The sequence below is a fragment of the Rhinolophus ferrumequinum genome, chromosome 7 (genome assembly GCF_004115265.2).
Source record: "Rhinolophus ferrumequinum isolate MPI-CBG mRhiFer1 chromosome 7, mRhiFer1_v1.p, whole genome shotgun sequence".
Lineage (NCBI taxonomy): Eukaryota > Metazoa > Chordata > Mammalia > Chiroptera > Rhinolophidae > Rhinolophus > Rhinolophus ferrumequinum.
Genome location: NC_046290.1, coordinates 22,753,582 through 22,775,841, shown reverse-complemented (window position 1 = coordinate 22,775,841; position 22,260 = coordinate 22,753,582). Strand labels below are relative to the sequence as shown.

General features: G+C 40.5%; 1 protein-coding gene across 1 annotated transcript in view; it reads right to left on the bottom strand.

The window, feature by feature from the left end:
• Positions 1-22,260, bottom strand: part of RAI14 (retinoic acid induced 14) — a 52,339-nt gene that overhangs the window by 16,956 nt on the left and 13,123 nt on the right. The window contains 4 exon segments of the mRNA XM_033110008.1: positions 1,252-1,330; positions 2,007-2,056; positions 5,472-5,536; positions 14,162-14,250. Coding sequence (XP_032965899.1) covers positions 1,252-1,330; positions 2,007-2,056; positions 5,472-5,536; positions 14,162-14,250 — 283 coding nt within the window.

Below are 22,260 nucleotides of genomic sequence, written 5' to 3'. Positions count from 1 at the left end.
CGCTCAGTCTGACGAAGATGTGAGAGAGAGTGAGTGGAACACCAAGTATGTAAAGGCTCAAGGCATCTATCCCATGTTTACTGAGGGACAGTTGTGGAGAAATGAAGGCCCTGTTTCACATGGCATCAGCAGGTACCACTGCCCTCCAAGCAGCTTATTCTCAGTGAACTACATGTACCCTGTCACTATTGTCTTCTTGGAAAGCACACCCTTTCATTATCTTCCTAGGTATCAAAACACCACATTAATTAAGAGTCTGTGTATTACTGACCCATGACTAGATAAAGAGATGGATGGAAGGAAGGATTGGTTGAATATGTTACAATTTGACAATTGACAATTCCTTTGGAAAAAAAGGAAGTTAGATCCCCAACTCATATCCACAGGTGGATGAAGAATTTAAATATTACAATAGAAAACATTAAAAAAATACTAGAATACATAGGTAACTATTTCCATAATCCTGGGGTGAAGAAGGCCTGACTCAAATGACACAATCAGAAAGATAAGCTTTTATTCTGCTCTTTCCTTGAACACACCCTACAAATGGGGTTAACAGTAATATTTAAAGTAGATGTTTTCAAATAGACAAAGGAAAAAGATAAGTTAGAATTTATCCAAGAATTTTAACGTGGGGATTTTTAAAAATACAGTTGGTGCTAAAGATAAAGTCTCTTCTTAAAATAGAATTTCAGACACATTTCTTAAATTGTCTCTATGAAGTTATATTTTCTGGTTATAAAATACTGAAATTCGGGGAGTATGAATTTATTTACAGATTCTATAAGCTTACTTTACAATTTCCCCATCAGGAATAAGTGTGTGCTTATCAATTTCCATTCAACAGCGGGAAATTTAACCCTGTAACCAGGAGCAATAGGCATATAAATCCATTCTCCAAATAGTGCAGGGAGGTTAAAATAGGCTAGAGGTGGTCTTCAAAGTTGAGAAACCCTAACCAGGAATGTCCAAAATGACACATGGGGAGCTGAAAGAAAACAATAGAACTTCTATTTAAACTTTTTTACTTTTAAAAATCAAAAAAATGTAAGTGTTACTAATATTTAGGTTGAGGGTAGATCACATCAAGCTAATACTTTACATCTGTTTTGCAGAAAAGGATCTACACTGACAATCTATAGAATCTGCCAAACACTTAGGTCTCCAAGGTCCTAGTGACTCGCAGAAGTAGCCCACAGTGCTCTAGAAAACAGTGTCCACCTCCACTTGGAGTGGCCACCTGGTACTCACCAAATCCTTGAGGTTTATGGGGCTTTTGTGTTCGCAAAGAGCCTGCACAGCTTGAAGGCAGCCCTGTGCCGCTAAGAAAAGGGGAAAAACAAACACCACAGGCTGATCACAAAACCACTCTCACAAGCAGGGCATCAGACCCTCTTAGCAAGGAGAAGTTTAGGTTCTACCAGTTTGCATTGAAGAGAAACGGTGTCAGGACGGTGAAGGAAGAGGTTCTCAATTATTGTTTAATTTCAGTGTCAACCAGACCTAAAGCCAGCACTGCCAGCTGCTGTCGGGCAATCATTTGACTTAGCTTTTTCCACAACTAGCACTAAAAGAAATGTGTAACTCTAATCATCCAGAGTTCAGTGTCAATGTTTTGTCACTTGAAGCAGTGTGACAGATAGTAAAACAAGAGGTTGATAAATTGATTGATGTCCTTAGTGAGCACCAAGTCAGAAAAAGCTGTATCACACATTACCTGACATCCACAAATGCTTATGAATAGCTTAGATTAAACAAGAATGTTACGTTGATGAAAACATAATAACCATGACGATTTTTACTGGTTGTTTGTTGGGCAATTGATGAATTCTAGGTTCCTTCCTTGGTATTTGCAAAATGAAAAAATGGAAATGTCTAGGAAATGATGACAGAAAACAGCACTAGGAAAAATATGGTAAGTTGAGTGGTTTGAGTCAAGAACATGAGAAGTTGGTGTAATCTTATGGCAGAAGAAGACAAATAAAAGAATGACAGTTACCTGCATATGTAAAGCTGTTTTCCCAGAGCTATCAATACTTTCGGCTGGGCATTTAGACTGTAAGACAAAAATAAACACATCCATATGATAAAGTTCCATTCGATTCAGTTCCTCTTTTTCCTGTACAGTATGATGGTACTTAGGAGGAAAAGTATAAACATGAATGAAGTCCCAATGCCATGCTCCAGGGTCCTGTCGTTTCTTACGAGGAGGGAGAACTCATCTCCAAGTAATCACGACACAGGCAAACTGTCCACCCTGTTGCCATGCCATCCTCTTAGCTCCTCGGGCCCTGCCTGGCCCATCTGTCCTTGTCCTCCTCCCTCTGCTCTGGTCACTTCTCCTCCTTTTGCCAAACATAGAACCTTAAACGGTGGGGTTCCTCAGTGCCCTCTCTCTAAGCTCTCTTCCTTGCTATTCTCATCACATCCATAGCTTAAAATACCATCTAGAAGCTAATGACTCCCAAACGTATATCTAGTAATAACAACAATATTGTATATTAGCTATCACGGCCAGGCACTGTTCAAAGAGTTGTTTTAAAGGCTTCTAACAACCCTGGTTAGATACTATCATTAAGGTCCCATTTTCAGATGAGGAAACTGAGGTACAAAGATGTTAATAATCTGCTCAGGTCACAGTAAGCGGCAGAGCCAAGATTTGAACCCAGAGTGGCTGAGCGGGAGCCTGTGTTCTTGTCTGTACACAACAGAGGTCATTGCTAAGCACCAGGCTGATAACCCACTTCCTATTCCGTTCTGCTGTCTCACAAGCGCCTCAAGAAATCTCCTGGTCCCCTCCGCCTCCCGCAGCCTGACCCCCCAGAACACTTCCTCTTCTCCATTAACAGTGCCACGTCAATCCAGTTAATGAGCCAGAAACTACCGAGTCACCTCTGATTTCTTCTCCTCCTTCCACATCTAATTTTCCAGTACGTTCTGTCAAGTCTGTCTCCAAAACATACCCTGGGTCGACTGTTTTCTGTTTCTCTCCATCACGAGCTAGTCGAAGCCGGCACCTTCTCACCTGGACAGCCTCTTGGTAGATCTCAACAGTCCAGCTTTCCCCGCCTTTAATCAATTCTGTATACAACTAGGGTGATCTTTTAAAAACTGTGAAATGTCACTCTTTGCTTAAAAAGCTCTTCACAGTCCCACGCTGGTCATCATGACATATAAGTGTGCATCATATACCTTTCTCCTCACCGGCTTTGCTCCAGGCCCGCTCACTGGCTTTCTTTTCTCTCTGACTCGTGCCTTTCCTGACTTAGAGCCTTCGTACTTGCGGTTGTGTCTGCTTGGAATGCTTTCTCTTGGCTCTTTGCCACTGTTGAGATTCTCAGTTTTCAATATCACCTCCTCCACGAGGCCTTCCTGAACACCACCCCTCACTCCTCTCTCACAGTACCCCTGATAGTTTCCTCTTAATGTTGTGCAATTTGTAACGTGTATTTGTGTACTGCTTACCAGACTGCAAGCTCCACCAAGATAGGGGCTGCTCTGCTCATGAGTATATACTCGATGCCTGAAACAGTGCATGGTGGCCCAGGGAACACTTGCTAGAAGAGTGGGGGAAATAGCGGGCTATCCCAGGAGGGAGAGAGTTCATCTGAATTTGAAGGATTTCACAAGCCTCTATTTGTGTTTCTTGACTTTAGTAGGTAGGACTTCAAAACGAGCAGCCACTGGAGAGGGCGAGTATCTCCAGCAGACAGACAGTAAGAGCAAAGGTCTAGAGAGCCCAGAAAAAGAAGTAAATATAGAGGGCGCAGGGGTGAGGGGTAGCAGGAGATAGCAGGGGACACATCACAAAGGGCTTGGATTGCCAGAGGAGAGGTAAAGAACTGACGAGACAGGCACAGCACCCAAGGAAAGCAACCTATTGGGAGGATAGCAAATCCTCAGGTTTTCACACCTACCTGGAGAGAACAGCATTCAGATAATTTGTCAGTTCAGGGAGGCAAGAACAGGCAATGTTAAAGCGAAATGTCTGTCTGCCCTTCAGTGGTGAGAAAATGGAGCTCAAGTTACAACTTACCATGCTTTGGCCTAATTTTAGAACAGCACAAGGAACTGTTTAAAGACTTCAAAGATTCCAGAGAAAAACCAAACCATTTGCATAACCAGATATAAAATTACATTAGAGGCTAGAATATCTCGTCCTTGCTCATGAGGATTTCCAGCTTGTCAAGTTCATTCTTCCTTAAAATCAGAGCCAGATGCAAAGTCTCGATAGCCAAGCCAGGCTGAGAATGGAGATTTAAATCACTTAGAAGTTTAAGAAATTGAAGTAAGACCAACGGCGTGGAGGCAGGGCACCTAGTTGGGCAATCAATGATTTTCATTTATCCAGACTGTCCAGTCCCAGGAAGGCAGATAAGAAAAGTTCTATTTTAATTGTTTCCAGGGAGAAGCCTCATAATGAAAAATAATAATAATCACAGATGTTGATCTATTTTTCTTGAATTTCGCTTCAAAGACCTGTTAAAGTTAAGCATTCCTGGCACTGGCGGTAGCTTGCATCGTGTAATGCAAGACAAGAAGCTGTGTGATCAACAGAGCAGGACAAGCTAAAGAATGTGACCACATTTCTGCATTAGAATTGCAAAGCCAAATTAAAGCAAGATGCAGGGTCCCGAACAGTGCTCTGACGGCTGAGACAACAGCTCCACAGAACAGACAGTACTCCAAACACAGATTTATTGCTGTGCCTGAAAACAGCCAGCCTGCATTTGGACTGGCAACAGCTGGCTGTTTAAGTAAGGACTGGTATTGGGATTTCATTAAATATTCATCTTTAAAGATTTACGGACATCATCACCCCAAGCGATCATTATAAACTTCCTGGCAAGGTTATCAAACCAGGGAGTTCGCTTAAAATTATAGTGAAGAATAAAACCAAGAACCTAAAAACTGAGACCTAAAAACTCATCGAGTTACATACAAGGAAACAATGGTTGCAACTTTGCTTGGCAGGAAGAGCTGTCTTTATTCTACTAATGATTGGAAGAGATAATACTAGGATAGTGGATATCCTATGTATATTGTAAGGATCTCCAACAGCACGGAAAAAAATTTTTTTTAACTAATAATGGGAACAAGTCCTTCAGAAAAGAAAAGAGAGGAGTTGTACAAAGGGGAGAAAAGGACTGGATTGCAGGAAGACACTCCAATGGTGATTAGGACCCTCTTCCCTAGCAGTGCAATTGCTACGGAAATCATCTCCTTGGCTGTCATTTCAAAAAGGAAGCTTCTTAGGAAACCCTAAGTGGGTCAGTGTTTAAAGGAGAGCAAGAGAGTGAGAGAGAGAGAGAGAGAGAGAGAGAGAGAGAGAGAGAGAGAGAGAGAGAGAGAGAAAGAGAGAGAGAGAGAGAAAGAGAGAGAGAATATTTGTTCTTTCACAGGTAAGGTTACTTTCAATTTTAAAAACAGTACTCGTATGCTTCTAACATGAAGCTGTTGGCCTCTTTTACCTGGAGGAGTTTCCTGACGCATTCGTGGTGGTTGTTCTTGGCTGCGAGGTGCAGAGCACTGTGTCCTGATGGATTTAAAAAGAAAAGGGAAACAAAAGCCACACGTTTTAAATCTCTTTCTTATCTTTGTAATGAAGACAACTATGAGGAAATGAATTGTTCTCCAACAAAGATGGGATTGTTATTCTTGAGAGGAAGGCCTCAGTTTCTTATCTTTAAAGGTAAGTGTGACAAAAGTGGGGGAGCACAGAGCATCCTGCCCACTGGATAATATTCAGGGTCCGCTCCAAATGCCATTCTTTTCGGGTGCAATTAAGCTTGGGCTAGAAGCTTGTGGTGGACTTATAATATGCAGCGTGCAAGTTCTGCTTTCAGCTGTCAGTCTATACACCAAATGTCCTACATCCACAGTCACACCAGGCTGGGACTACCACAGGCCTAGGGACCCAACACAGGCAGCCTGCGAGCCCGCAGAGAACATACCAAACACCCACATACTTCCGGCCCTACCTTTGACCTCTCATTTCTCTCTCCTCCAAATGTACTCTAGTCCCTGAATGGAAATTACCTGAGTTCTCAATATTCAAAGTTCTTATGTAAAAGAAGGGAAAGAGTGATAAAAAAAAAAATAACCACACCTGTTCAAGTAGCGTTTCTTTACATTCTCTTCATAGAACACGACCCCAACATGTGCTGTCTGATGTTTCTCTGGACAGATAACTTTAGGAATCCTAATTCTATATCCAAGGACCCCCACTGCTCCCACTTATGGGATGTCTACGGAAGAGGGGCTGAGGGGCCCTGGGGCTACCAGAACAGCAGGCTCCCAAGCCTAGGGCCTTGACAAATTGTTCTCTGCTTACCCTGGATTCTCTTCCTCTAGGACAACCCAGCTTACTCTCTCACCTCTCTCCTATGCCACTGGACCCCTGCCTTCTGAACAAGGCCTTTCCTGAGCTCCCCATTGAAGATTCCAATTTCTCCCCCGCCCTTTTTATCCCTATTCCCTCCTCGTTTCTCTGTGCTTCACAGTACCGAATGCTTTCAAACACTTCCTTCCCACCTGCCCCCTAGTTCTCGTTCCATAGATGTACATATTTATGTCGTTAATTGTCCTTTCTCTACTTGAATGTAAGCTCAGTGAGGACAGGAGTTTTTGTGTCTAATTCCCTGCTATATGCCCAGTGCCTGTGATAATGCTGGCACACAGTAGGCTCTCAATACATACTTGTTACTTAAATGAGAGGGTATGTTCATTACAAATATCTGGGGAGAGGAAATCAAAAGGTACCACCGCCAGCCAACCCAATACATCGAGTAAACTCTTAAATCCTACATTTTCCAAACTCATATTCGACTAAGATACCCTCAGTGTTAACAGCTGTAAACAATCCATGCTTTGGAACATGTTCAATGCAAGGTTTCTCACCTCAAAGCTACTGACATTTTAAGCTGGAGGGGGTTGTCCTGTGCACTGTAGGATGTTAAGCAACATCTCTGCCTCTACCAGTTGGGACAATCACAAATACTGCCAAGTATCCCCTGGGAGTAGGCGGCAGAATCACCCCCAGTCCAGAACCACTGACTTAGAGGAACAATTTCTTTTATATGGTGGTCCAGTCACCAAATACCATTTCTCCTTGCTGAATTAGTCTTTACTCTGTAACACTGATTGGAAATCCACTAATCATTAGAGAATTGCTATGTCTAGGAAGTACCATACTTAAAAATTAGAACGTTTAGGACCGCAGAGAGCTGAACAAAAGCATGTGGTCAATAGACCAGATCCTTCTTTTCTGAGATCAGCTGTACTGAGAGCTTTTCAGGGTATGCCGAGGGGGTGTATGTGCGGTGGGGCACTGAGAGGCAGGGATCCCTCCATCCCCTCCCAAACAGATGAGGATAAGAAAGATTAGGAAACGAAGGAAATGAGACCCTTGGAAGCAGGAAGGCAACCATCTTCCCTACCCCTTCCCCCTTCCTCCTTTCACTGCACGAGCCCTCCTCCTTCCAAGATGTATAATGAATGACGGTGTGTGTTCAGTGCATTATGTAGTAAATAGGCTTTGGTGGGCAAGCAGGGCTCCCAACCATCATTTGTACCAATGTCTCTAAGGACAAGCACATTCTGGGCTTTAAACAAATGCTTTACAGATGAACTTCTGGAACCATCCTGATTGTAAGCAGAAGACTGTTTATGTCATGTATGCATGCATTAACTTTCTCTATGCGGTGGACAAAAGCTTGTCTACATAAACATTACCCGTTGTAAAAACGCATGGCTCCCCAAAGACAGGATGGTAGGGAGATTTAAACAATTCATCGTAAAATAAACAACAGGCTTCTATTTCACTCCCAGTGTTCTAGTCACACCTGGAAGTAAGTGTGATGTTTCTAGAGAAAACAAAATTCTTCTATTCCTTGGCCTTGCGATATGTTTTTCTAAACAGGAGCACTAAAGTATTTTTCACTTAAGTAGTCCCAAAATTCCCTGGACACATTACACCAAAGTGAGATGCCTCTCACTGCTAACATTAAAACAAAATTCTCTTTCTAATGCAAAATTTTCTGGAGAGAATATATTATATTAGTGACAGAATCTCACTGTAACGAGACAGTGCATATGTCGGGGGCCCCATTCAGCTGTGGATCTGTCTGGAATTTCAGGAAGCAATTTCCCCACAGGCAAATAACAGGGCAATCCTAATTCAAGTGCATTAAAGCCGAACTTGACCTGCAAGTAAAAAGACCAATGTTATTTATAAAAGGCAAGAGTTGTGGGTTATTACAAGTGGTTTAAGAATCTTATGATTGGGCTGGCCCGGTGGCTCAGGCGGTTATTGCTCCATGCTCCTAACTCCGAAGGCTGCTGGTTCGATTCCCACATGGGCCAGTGGGCTCTCAACCACAAGGTTGCCAGTTCGATTCCTCGACTCCCACAAGGGATGGTGGGCTCCGCCCCCTGCAACTAAAATTGAACACGGCACCTTGAGCTGAGCTGCCGCTGAGCTCCTGGATGGCTCAGTTGGTTGGAGTGCGTCCTCTCAACCACAAGGTTGCCGGTTCGACTCCCTCAAAGGATGGTGGGCTGTGCCCCTACAACTAGAAAACGGCAGCTAGACCTGGAGCTGAGCTGTGCCCTCCACAGCTAAGATTGAAAGGACAACACTTGACTTGGAGAAAAAAAAAAAAAAGGCCTGGAAGTACACACTGTTCCCCAATAAAGTCCTGTTTCCCTTCCCCAATAAAAAAAAAAAAAAAATCAAGGTTAAAAAAAAAAGAATCTTATGATTGAAGGACAGTCTGAGAATGGCTCAGCCATTCTAGCCATGAAACACCTTCCCCCAAACAACCTCAGACAATATCCATTTATTCAATTCTTTAAGATCACAGGAGAAAACAGAGAAGAATTAACTAATACAATAGAGGAATTATTGATGGGACTGAGAACATACTGTTCATAGTGCCTGTGAAAAATTTTAAAACCAATAAAATCACAGGATACAAAGATATGGCTAACACATACCAAATAGCCAAAGTTTGAGAAATGATCATTTCAAATCATAATACAGAAACATTTAGAAAAATAAAAAGAATTAAATGATACTCAACTAGATGAGGTATAAAGTATTTTTTAACAATAGGAATTTCAGAATGCTTAATATATTTAAACAATAAGAGTGTACATTTATTTGGTTCTTATTTACAATTTTAAAACATTTAAAACGTTATTTCTAGAAATCCTCATTTTTACATCAAATTTTTATTACTGAACCACATATCTTATCTCTCTTGTTACATTCCCGAGAGATAAGATCTGAGTATAAAAGATTGATTTATAATAACCATTCTCACTATTAAATAGTTATGAAATTATCCCCAGTAGACATTTGCATAGTGTTTTATATAGAATCAAAAGATTTATTTTTTTTTTGCCTGTGTGTGTATCATCTGAATTATTTTCATGACCAGGTTATGCTAATCATTGCATACGGTTGCCCCTTCTGACCTCCCATACATGAGTTAACAGCAAGTAAAGCACTGTAAATCTGCAATCATTTTTGGTTTTTCTTTATTCCAAATTAAAACAGGAAATACACTTTGGCTATAATTTGCAGTTACATTTTAAATGACCCATCCTCCAAGGTGCCTGAGTTTCAAGATGAATATTACCTTTCGTATCTTTACATGTTATCCAATTTGAGAGGGATTAGAGCCACAATGGAATGGAGGGCCACCCAGAAATCAAAACAAAAGCTAAACCAGCCCTAGAGACATTAAGGAAGAGTAAGGGTTCTCAAGTTTTCCCCCTTCTAAGGACTCTCTGCAATATATTTCCATACCTCACCTCTCACTCTCCTAAGCCTCTCTTCTTCTTTGAGAAAAGAAATACATATACATACATACACATTTGTTTGATAAAGCAAATGTGGTGATGTTAACATTTAGGGAACCTGGGTAAAGGATGTATGGAAATTAATTCTTTGTATTTCCTTTGTAACTTTTTGTAAGTCTGAAATTCTTTCAAAATAAAAGTTTAAAAAAAAAATTAAAAAAGCATTTTATTATGAAAGACAAGCATGCAAAGGGATCGGAGAAATTTAAGATATAGGAATGTGACAGAAATTGCATATCATCCTTCAATCTGTTTCTACCACCTTCTATAGTTTAACTGGACAAATTGCTGCCCAGAATTTCTCAGCTTCCCATAAAGCCGGCTGTGCCCACAGAACGAGCTTCTGCCAGATGAGACCTGAGTGCAGGTACTTGGGGGCTGTTTTGCCCATCCCCTTACTGCTACTGTGCTTCAGACTCCTGGGGAGCCATCCTGGGCCATCATGACCACAGTAACATCCTGGATGGTGGAGTAACGGGGGTGGGGAGTAGGTGGTGCGGGGGCAGTGAGGGTGGAGCAGAGCTGCCATACCAAGAGAGAGAAAATTCTAACTTGTTACACCACCTTATCACATTGTGTTAAATGCATATGGCTCACTAATAAAGGGAGTCTGAAAGCTAATGCTTCTGAGAAGCACTGATAACAAATAGAAGATGCTTTGGTCTACTTTAATCTTCTGTTAATGCTTCTGTTTAATCCTATCTCACACTTCAGGGTGCTAAATGCAGGCATTTCCCACCTCCCTTCCAGAAAAAAAAAAACCAGGAGTCAATTTTACTATTTGTCTGGCAGTAGTGTTTTCTAAAGAAACAGACAGAACCGCCAATTCTTACATCAGTGAAGAACAGGAGCCAAGAAAGGAATGAAAGGTGCTGGACAAATAACAGAGGTCCAGTTCAGAGATGGCGCAGTGAGCTCAGGAACCGACTTTCCCAGCTGACACTATATATGCCTCTGATGCTGTTTGGGCAAACAGGCAATTAAGGAATGGGGGAAACCCCCCCAAACCAAAAACATAAGTCATGAACTTCTGCAAGTATTTGGGCTTTCTTTTCTGATTTGTACAATGAGAGCAGTTAGCTTGGTGGTTATCCAATACTTTTTCTTGATAAAGATGTGAAATCTTTTCAAAAGCCTCATGTGTAAAAGAGAATAAAGGTGACCTGGGGGAAGCAGTAATAACTGTAATGATATAGGAGCTGAATACAGTGAGTTCTCACTGAGCTGGACACTGCTGAGACGCCCACACGGGCCATCTCACCGAAGCCGCCATGGGCCATCTAAAAGGATGTGACTGTTGGTACTGTGTTGTAACTATTTTCTGACGGTGCTTTGCTCTTAAGATTGTTTGTAAAGCATCCATAAAAGTTCTCTGGTCAGACTGCCAAGCATTTCATGTGGAAGGGGTAGTTGTTAAAAAACAGATGCCAAGGACCTTGTTTCTCCAGCTTAAATCCAGTCACCAGGTTAGAAAGGAGGGGAACGTACCAATTTGACCATCCTGTAGACTTGTTCACAAAAAGAATAAAAAGGGTCAGTGTAATCTATTTTGAAAGTGGGCTTTTTCAGCAACTCTACAGGGAAGCATGGTTTATGGTAACATTTTTGTACTGGTTCTCAGTGGGTGCTGGGATTGAAGATGACTGTATCTCAGTAATAATGTGGCAATACTTAAAGGAGCTTTACCGAAAAGATAAATCCTGTAAGAGGCGAGCCATTTAATCCATTCTTTCACCACCATAAAAAATGTTTTGGACTAATGATGACCACTGAGGCACAGTGACTAATGTCCCTGTCCTTCCCTTGAACTCGGATGTGCTTTCTTGACTGAGAGAGATGGAGGTAGTGATTAGCCGATAGGAAGGACATGGGCATCACATTTATCTTGTTTGTTGTGACAGAAAAAAGTTTGAGATGTGTTGTTCTAGATAACACAACAGACATTTCCATCGGCATTTTTTGCACACAGCTTTTTCCTTCTTTCGTTCCTGTGTTCTCTTTGCATGCTTTCAAGAAATCATGAGAAGGTAGTGCCTCATTCAGACCAAAGTAAAACAATAAGCCCAGGACCAAGTACTGACCTCACTGCTAGGCGAGGAGGAAGTGACTGGTAACTCTGAGACATTTCCTATTCATGGAATGTCTGGACAATGTCCTGGGGCCACAAAGTGCTGTGGATTCCACCAATTACAATCAGAGTTGAAAAAAATGGACTCTGGCAGCATACGCTGACCAGCCCAGAGAAGCAGCCAGGACGGGTCTGCAATGTCCCCTCCAGCGTTGCTTCTTGGAGGGCAACGTCACCTCAGTTGGCAGGAAATGTGCACTGCACTGGGGTGTCTCACTGCCCAACACTTCACCAGGCTCTTAAAAACTGAGTTAGGACTCGGGTGGTAAATACCTACCTACATGGTGTGCTGTGGCCACAAAAAAACTATGCTTCTTAAGAGCTGCTAGTGCAGGAAATAATGCTGGTGAAATGAAATATTTTTTTTAAAAGGGCAGGGTGCAGAGTTTATTATATAATGTGATTTCAGCTATGTAAAAATGTGCCAGGAAAAATCTGGAAGGAAATACAACAAAGTAGTAAAATTTGTTTCTTCTTGGTAAGAGTACAAGCACTGGTTATCTTCTTTAGAGTTTTCTGTATTCCCCAAATGAGTCCATATTAGAGAAACATATTTTCCTTATAATAAAAAGATAGAGAAGAGGAGATGCTTGGTTATGATGGAAACCACTCTACTCCTGTCTAAAATCTATTTCTTAACATCAGACGCCATGAAACAAAACTGTATTACAGCTCCAATTTATTCACTTTAAGCTAATTCTTTTAGATTATGATTTTCTTAGTGGGAACCCTGTTTACTTAGAGGACATACATCCTATCAAGGGTCCTTTAGCCAAACACACTGCTCTATGAGGACTTTAAAAGTGGTAACAATGAACTTTAAAAACAAAATAACTGGGCTTGAGATGAAAGATGACTTTAATTAGTACAACACAATTAGTATTTCCATCAAGGTAGTCAAAGAAGCCATTCATTCGCCTGCTGATATTGCCAATTCTCGAAATATTTTTGGAGCTCTTCGTGGCACTGCTCAGAAAAATCATCTGTTACTTCAATCACTGCCTATTTTTTGACCAAAAATGGTTTTACCAGTGAAACCTCATTTACCTGACTTGACTTCAAGGGGCTCTTGGCCTGTCCTAAAAAAAACAAATTTATTCAAAAAGAATCAAGATTTCCAACCACTGAAAATATCTAAATTAAAAAAAAAAAAAAGTGCCACAGACTTTTTGAAAACAATTCTGAAACACAAGTTTTCTAACCATATTTTGTGTAATAATTCTCACAATATCTGACTGACCTGTGCGCTCCTTCCCCACCAGATAACTATTCTGAGGGGGGTCAATGTTTTGGGGAAAGAGGAAGGGGATCCATTATGGATTAATGAAAAGCCTAGATAAAGACTATAGAATTGGTCTGATTTCATATTCTAGTAAAAACTAACAAAAGCCCACTAGAAGGCAAAGATTTCCAAGAACAAGAGAGAAATGGGAAGCTATCTGTAGCTGCTTTGATCCTCTGGTGGCCAGCAGGGGCAGAATTCCAGGCTGGACCCCCGAGGGGCTCTTTCCAGTAGAACAATGTTCATAAAACATAAGGCTCTGCTACCTTTTCTCTCCACTTGCTTTGTTCACTGTTTGTCAACATTAATTTCACATTAGAATAACTTAGGGAGGTTTAAAAATAATACAATGGAATCTGCATCTCAGAGGGTAGACTCTGAGTATATATGGGGTGTGTGTGTACTGTTTATTCCTGCTTTTCCCTCCTGTCCTTCTCCCTTCCTTCCTTCCAAGTTCCCAGATAATTCGGATGCCGTGAAACACAGTATGGGTGAGAACCACAGGCAGCTGGCCCAGACGAGGACCACGGCTTCTGTCCATGGGGCTTATCTCAGCTAGCTGACAAAATGAGCTCCTAAACAACTCACTCCATTGATCACCTCATACCACGATTCATAAAAACAAAAGGTAGGGAATACTGTTTGATCCACACATACAATCTTCGAAAATAATATATTTTTTTTTAAATGGAGGATAAGAAACATACAGTCTCTAGTTGACTAAACACATATAAAATGAAAACACTTGTAAAGGCAGAAATGATGAAACCATGTCACAGCCTACTCTTTGGAGGTGATTCTATGTGCTTCTTTTCCAGAATGATCACCTCTGTGATACCTACTCTTATGCTGGTCTGTTGACTTAAGAGAGAAAGACCACATACCGGCAGTATCTTGGGCTGTCACATCCACGCCATGTGTCACCATCACCCTGAGGCATTCCACGTGTCCTTTTGTAGCAGCAAGATGAAAACTAGAAAAGAGGTAAACACAATTTCCTTAAGATTTTCACTCTTTAAAGTTCATCTCCGATGTTTTTTTGCCTGTTCAGGTACATTTACCTCCTCCCTCTTGAGCTCCATAAGTACCCAATGTGTAGGTATGATTATCAACCTCGTTATAACGATGATGAAACTGAGGCTGAAAGTGGTCTGACAATTTGCTCATTGACACTTTTTATTAAGTAATGGAGCAGGGCTAGGTCTTAGGTCTTCCAACTCAAAGACCAGGCTTGGAAAAAAGTAAGATTCAACTACATGTTTGTCTCTTCACAAACACAATAATCAGACTATGGACTAGATTCAATTCCTAAACAATAAGTACTTTATCAACATTTTTCTGTTGCCTAGTGCTTTCACTAAAACCATTATTTTCAAGTAATACACTCTATAAAGAGAAATTTGTCTACGTCAAATAATGGTCAAGCTTCCTGGACAACATCAATGTCAAATCCATTATTGTTTTGTAACTAAATAACAATCATTGCACACAAGTTTTGTAATGTGTACCAAACCTCTTACTTCCCACTATTATACATTATCTCTTTTCATTCACATAACAGTCTTTTGAAGCGAGTCCTATTACTGCCTCCATGGATGGCAGGTATCTACACGCCGCCGGCATGGACAGCATTCAAGAAAGCCCACAATTAGGCTTAGTTGTGACAGAACTCAATGCCACTTGGGAGTATGAACGATGTTCAGTATGTTTAGACTTGCCATTATATTAATAGAAGGGATAATGTCCAAATGCCATCCCAAGCATCCCTGCATGTCCCCAAAGTGAAGGACACTCCTGGAAGCAGAAGGAAGCACAATTCCACTGCACATTCCAGCCCAGAGGCTGAGAAGGTCAAAACCCTTGGGAAGGTCTCCACCATGGGGGCCTTCCCTCTTCTTGGTCTCCTTCCAACAGAGAAAGGTCAACGAACCTTCCAGTTCTCTTCCTGCCTTAGTTCAGTTTTATGGACTTGCCTTCTCAGGACACTTGCCATCCAGCACTTTAGTGTCTGTACCTCTGAATTAAGGCACAGGCAATATTTTTTCACAGGATAGAACTGTCACTGGGGCCAAGGGTCACACCCAACTGGCAAATCCAACAGGTAAACCAATTCAAACCCAAGTCAGCTTGATCCCAAACCTCTGCTCTGGAGAACCAGGCTGAATGAAGGTGGACAGATCAGCATATGGAGATACTTCAGTTCTGGTTGCAACTCAACCCGAAGTTAGATACTGTGTTTCCCCAAAATAAGACCTAGCCAGCTCTAATGCGTCTTTTGGAGCAAAAATTAATATAAGACCCGGTATTATATATATTACATTTATTAAAGTACATTATATTATATTACATTGATATTAAAGACCCGGTCTTATATTATAGCAAAATAAGATTGGGTCTTATATTAATTTTTGCTCCAAAAGACACATTAGAGCTGATTGTCCGGCTAGGTCTTATTTTCGGGGAAACCGGGTATATACCTTTGGGAAGTCAGTTTAACCTGAGTCTAAATTTCCTGCATTGTAAAGTATTGGGATTGAATCAGATGATATCTGATGCTTCCTGCAGCTCTAACAGTCTATTATTTAAGCCTCCGTGGCTTGGATCAAACCAACTATTTCTGCCTTTGTGCAGCCATTTATGTGGAATGTTTCTTTACAGTTAAAATCTACTTTGTAGATGATTTCACATTACGGTGAAACTTTGATCATATGGAATGACTTGGGAATATGATGACTTGTTTCAATGGAATTCCTGATTAAATACAGCTTAACCAAAAGAACTTATTAAAGAGCAGTACAATTATACCTGTTTTTCATCATTGTTGGGGTAATGCAATTTTACAATAAGTGAAGTTCACCTTTAAGCAGCAAATTGTTTAACCCATCTTGGTGGAAGTTTTCTAAAATTTTCCCAGTCTTAGTCACAGTATATGTTACATAATTTAATTGCTTTGGAGGACATAAGTCACCACTAGAAGACTCAATTACTGAACTCTGCGCTCAAGGCTATTAATCTAAATGCCCCAGATTATTCAATCTTAATATTTATCGTCTTTTCTTAATGTCTAGGTGTTTACTTCCAAGCTGTTCACTCTGCTATCTCCTAAGACCAGGGGAGAAACCAAAATTATCTCAACACAAGGGCAGCCACATCCTGTGCTATAAGTAAGAGTACCAGGATTAGTGATTAGCATGTGCACACACACACACACACACACACACACAAACATATGTGTAGCTATACACTTCTGATTAAAGTATAACATATGCAAAGAAAACTGCACATATCATAATTGAATAGCCTGCTAAATTTTCACAAATGGAACCTGCTGGTATTCCCATCATACTAATATAGAAGATACAGAATGCGGACAGAGACCTAAATGCCCTCCTCGTTATCTCCAGTGAGCACCCAGGACCTCTCCATGTGCCCCTTCTAGTTACTAACCCCTTTTCCCATGTAATATTTATATTTTTCCTACGCTGAGACGTCTCAGGTTACCTCTGGACTGTACATTATATTTACAGGAGGTTGAAACTGCAGACACATATGACAATGAAGCATTATTGGATGCCATTTCTGTATGTTGATAAATGTAGTCTGATGAATGCAACGTGGTATTCTATATGTGATTTGGGAACTGCAGAATTTTAGGATCGTTATTTGGAAGGTCAATGATGGTTACAAGGCCGGAGAAGTGAATTGTTAGGAAGTTGGAATCAATATCCAGTCCTACGATAGAAACTTTTCTAGGCATTGATTTTTAAAATGAAATTCCTGTCATCAACCTGTCTTTGATGGCTGTAACATATTTTGAGCCAAATTACTTAAGATTTCATTGCTTTAATAAATTGTGTATGTGTCTGAAAGAGAGATTTTTGTTTTGCCTCTCTCCTTAGAATTTAGATCAGGAAGTGACTTTTTCCTTTATTCTGGGAGCTCTCCAACTATTCTTCTGAAGAATCTTGTATCCTGCTGGAAAAAACAGAATTTTCCAAATTCATAATTTTCTCCTCATATATTCTACCTAAAACTTCAAGAGTCACTGCTCCCAGTCACTGTTCATAGATAAAATGAACAAAGAACCAACAGAAATAATGAGAAACACTGATTCATATAAGGACAATTGCGCTTGCAATTTTACACTGCTTTCTCTAATATACTTTTAGCTAGTAAAATCATTCTTAGTTGATGTGGTTCAATTAAATATATCATCATTTCAAGGTGTTTCTCAAAGACAATGCTAATTTCCAGAAGTTCGTTGTGCTCTTATGTCACATAAAAGCTGCTGCTCTATTTTCTAAAACACACAAAGCATGGGGATAAGCAGGAAAGGGAAGAGTTAGTTATTTTAGCCAGAAGTTGCTGATTCATTTTTCCGGGTAGACAAGGAACTCCATTATGTAGCATTATTCCTTTTCCCAGAGTATACAGTTCTGGGAAATGGGAACAAAGCCAAGAAATAAGATATTTAAGTTTGTTCTTGGAGAATGGTCACCAAAGCTGGCCATTCTCTGTTTGCACTGCCAGATCTGCCCTCCGTCTTTAGCCCCTGGGTCTGTGGCCCAGGAGACAACTCTACTGGACTGCACCCAATGGGCAGGCTTGTCTTTTGACCTCTGGTTGGGTTCAACCAATGGGAAACACTTGGAAGAGACAGGAAGATAAAACGGTTCAGGCCATTATCCCCTCCACTCCCTCCCTGCCAGGCCACATGCTGGCAGTGGCTACCCTCCTCTATGAAGCCCACATGCTCTGTGAGCCAGCTCTCCCAGAGCTCTCTGGGTTTTGGTAACTGCTCTCTCTTAGCACCTTCAGGTGGGAACAGATTCTCACTATTACTAACCCAGGGCTGCTTTCCCAACCTTGCGGGTTTAATCCAACCACAAGTTTGTAAATAGTTCCTTTCTTAAATGCTCACCGATTATCCTATTTCAGGGTGCTACCTATTTCCTGCTGGGATCTTGAATAACACCAGTGTTGGGTATTTTGTGTGTGACCATCTACAGGATAAACCACTAGGTTCCTGTGGCTATCATTTGATTAAATACACACAAGGAAATTGAGGCTTTAAAAAATGTCTCAATTCCACATATAATCAAGTTGATTATTTAAGATAGTTGGGCATTTTGGCTAAAATGTTTTTATGGAAGAATGTGCCATTATCACTTTATATGGAATACGATAAGTGACTTCAAAAAGTTTTCTGATAAAGTCTCAGGCCAAAGTAGGAACTAGTTTAAAAGGTTCAAGAATATACCTTCCCAAGGATAAGAAAAGCAACTGACTTAAATGAGATCCAGCACTCAGTCTAGAATGTTCCACTGTGCAATACTAATATTCAGATTTTAAAATGTGGATTTGGTCTTGAAAGAATAACCAACATCCCATCCACAACACATGCACACACACAGTTGTATATGTTACAACTGTGTTCTAAAATTGGGAAAGTCTTTAAGTTCTACTTCTATGGGCATATTTCATGGAATAACAAGTGTTCTTCAGTGATGAATTAGAAAGTTTAGTAAAATCTTCCATATCATATAATATATTGTATACTCTGTGTGTGTGTGTGTGTGTGTGTGTGTTACATACTATTGTATATACTATATACTATCCTATACCATATAGACTACCGATTCTACTCTTTACTATATTCTATACAAAAATCTGAAGCCTAGGTTCAGAAAGAGAAAATATAAAACCACCATCAAAAGAATAGTTATTTGGTATTTGCTGATCACTCTAACTCCTTAAAATATCCTATCTTTTATCTAATACTATATCATTATCATTGAATTTTAATCAGAAAATCATTTTACTACCTAACTTGGAACATAGTGTCTATAACCTGAAAGACTTTGCTAAATAAATTGCCACATAAAAGAAAACCAAAATGGTCAGTGTCCTGATTTAGCTTTGTGTTGTTTTCATGAAAGACGTACAAATGGAGAATAAGGCACAAATCAGACAATCAAATGACTGTCAGCGACTTCCTAACCTCCCATAGCCTTTATCTTGCGGTAGTCCTAACATGTTCAATCCAGCTCCCACTTGAAGAGCCACCGACTGCCAACATAAAGAGCTGTGGCCGTTTGTTAACCCTCTTCAGAAAGAAAGGTGCTACAAGACACAGCCCTGTCTTTTCTCGTAGACTGTCCTCCCTCCAAGAGCCCAGAAGAAGCTCTTAATCAGGAATGAAGTCAATGCCATTGGACAAAAGGGCAAGGTGGGAAAATTATAGTCTTGTTTTTTTTTGTCCATATTAAATTTGGATATCCACTCATTTTAAGGTTTTAACTTAAATCATTCTACTATACTTCAATATATGCAGAAAATCTCATCTTTATTGCTAATACCCCAGATTTTGAAAACTTAAACGGAACTACCAACATTATAGCTTTATTAAAGCTAAGAGGAGGGACAGACAACACATGTTGTCAGATGAGAAAATATAACAAGAAGTTGATGTCAGGGAGGGACTACATGTAAACTTTAAGGGCTCAGACTAACTGGGTTTGAATCTGCAATTCACGCTTTATTATGTGCGATGTTGGGCAAGAGCTCTTTGTATCTCAGTTTCCACATCTGTAAAACGGGCTGTGAGGAATAGAGGAGTTATATGTCAAAGCTCTAAGCAAAATGTCAAGCATGTAGTAAACTCCCAAAATGCCACCAATTGTAGCCTCACCAACACAAGGCAAGGCACGGAGGCTGGGACATGATGGACTTGTCTCAATGATCAGAACACAGGCTAGCAGAGGTTGAATCAGAACTACCACTGCTTAAGAAAGGAAGAAAGAAGGAATGAAAGAAAGAGGGAGGGAGCGAAGGAGGAAGGAAGAAAGGAAGGAAGAAGCAGGGAGGGAGGAAGGAAGGAGGGAAGGAGAAAGGGACGGGGAAGGAAGGAAGGAAGGAAGGGCCGGAGGGAGGGAGGGAAGGAGGGAGGGAGGAGGAGGGAAAGGAAGGGGAATGAGAAAGAGAGAGGATAAGACCTATGTGCATTTCCACTAACTGGAAACTTAGGAACAAAGTGGTAGACAGTAGCAGAAGACAAAAAAACCATCCAAGACTTGTCTAAAGTTCACATTTGAGCTGCTAACATTCTGGCACCTTTCTCAGAAGTGATAATCTCAGAGCAGGGTTTGGCAGTGGCAAGTCATTAGCATTTAGCTTCTGAAGGTGAACAAGCAGAGCCAACTTTTAATAAGATACTCAAGTAGAAAGTTGGGTTTTGCTGGGCGGAAAAACATGATTAGTCAGTGACAGAACCTGGATTTGCAAATGACCATGAGTAGGTTTCCTTTCTTATGCAGTGACAGATAAACGTAGCCATCCTCAGTGGTGGCAGTCCAAGTGACCGATGGGCTGGGGGCCACCTTGTGTCTGGATGGCAGATGGACATCTATGGGGTTACCTCAGGCTTAGGGGGCAGGTGGTGCCCCAGGTCAGCACACAACTAATGAAGAGCATGGCTGGTGTCCTCTAATGCCCTGTGTCCTGGATAAAGTGGTGAAAGAACACACCTTATATAAATAGAGTTTGCAGACAGAGGTGAGATGGGGGGAGACAAAGCAGTAGGTTGATGAACATCCCCCCCACGCCAACTCTAAAACAAAAAGCGTATTCTTGACGATGTTAATTCTAGAGAATTGGAACTAACCCAAGCATGGGATAGTTTTGATATTTCTACAGTTGCACAGTTTTATAAGGATTGCTATAGCTAAATATCATTCACTCATAGATTTACTGGGATCCTGGAGCATTTATGTGTCAGACACTGTTCTAAGCACTGAGAAACCTGTGACGAATACAACGAAGTCCCTGCCCTCCTGGATCTCAGCTTTTAGTAGGAAGACTAGAGATACAACAGTGGTTCTCAACTGGGGTGATTTTGCTGTCCACCCCCCAGATACTGGCAATGTCTGGAGATATTTTTTTATTATTCAAGGGGCAGGGTAAGGGGATTCTACAGACATCTAACGTGTAGAGGCAAGAAATGCTGCCAAATATCCTGTAATGCACAAGACAGTCACACACAACAAAAAATTATCTATCTAGTCCAAAATGTCAATAGGGCCCAGGTAAAGACAGTCTGATTAGCCAATAAAAACAAATGTATAATTTTGAGATAGAATTCATTATTAAAACAAATTAAACAAAGACTGAAAAAATAACATGAGCACATTTTAATCTTTTTATTGATATAATTCACAGACCATAAAATTCACCATTTTAACATGTACAATTTAGTTATTTTTAGTATATTTACAAAGTTGTGCAACCAACATCACTATCCAGTTCCAGAACATTTTCCTCACCATTAAAAAAAAAAAGTACCCATTAGCAGTCACTTTCTATTTCCATATCACTCTGCCCATGACAACCACTAATCTATGCTCTGTCTCTATGTATTTGCTTATTCTGGACATTTCATAGAGATGGCATCATGTGGTCATTTGTACGTAGCATCTTCCACTTGGCATGTTTTCAAGGTTCGTCCATGTTATAGAGTGTAGCAGTACTTCATTCTTTCCTTAAAAATATTCCATTGAATGAATATACCACATTTCGTTTACCCATTCATTAGTTATGGACATTTGGTTATTATGAATAATGCTGCTAAAACATTCGTGTACAAGTATTTGTGTGTTTTCAATTCTACTGGGTATATACCTAGGAGAGAAATTGCTGAGTTATACTCATATAGTAACCATCTTTAACTCTTTGAGAAACTGCTAAACTGTTTTCTAAATCTGCTGCACCATTTTATACCTCCCGCAAAAATGTAGAAGGGCTCCAATTTCTCCATATCCTAGCCAAGACTTGTGATTGTCTGGCAAATTTTAATGTAAGAGATGAGAATTTTCATTACAACCTAAATTTTCCAGAAAAGAAATGTTTAAGTCTTTCTTAATGAGGTTATTTCAGTTAATTCTAAGTTAAAATTTCCCCCTAGAAAAACATAAAGGAGTGAATGCAA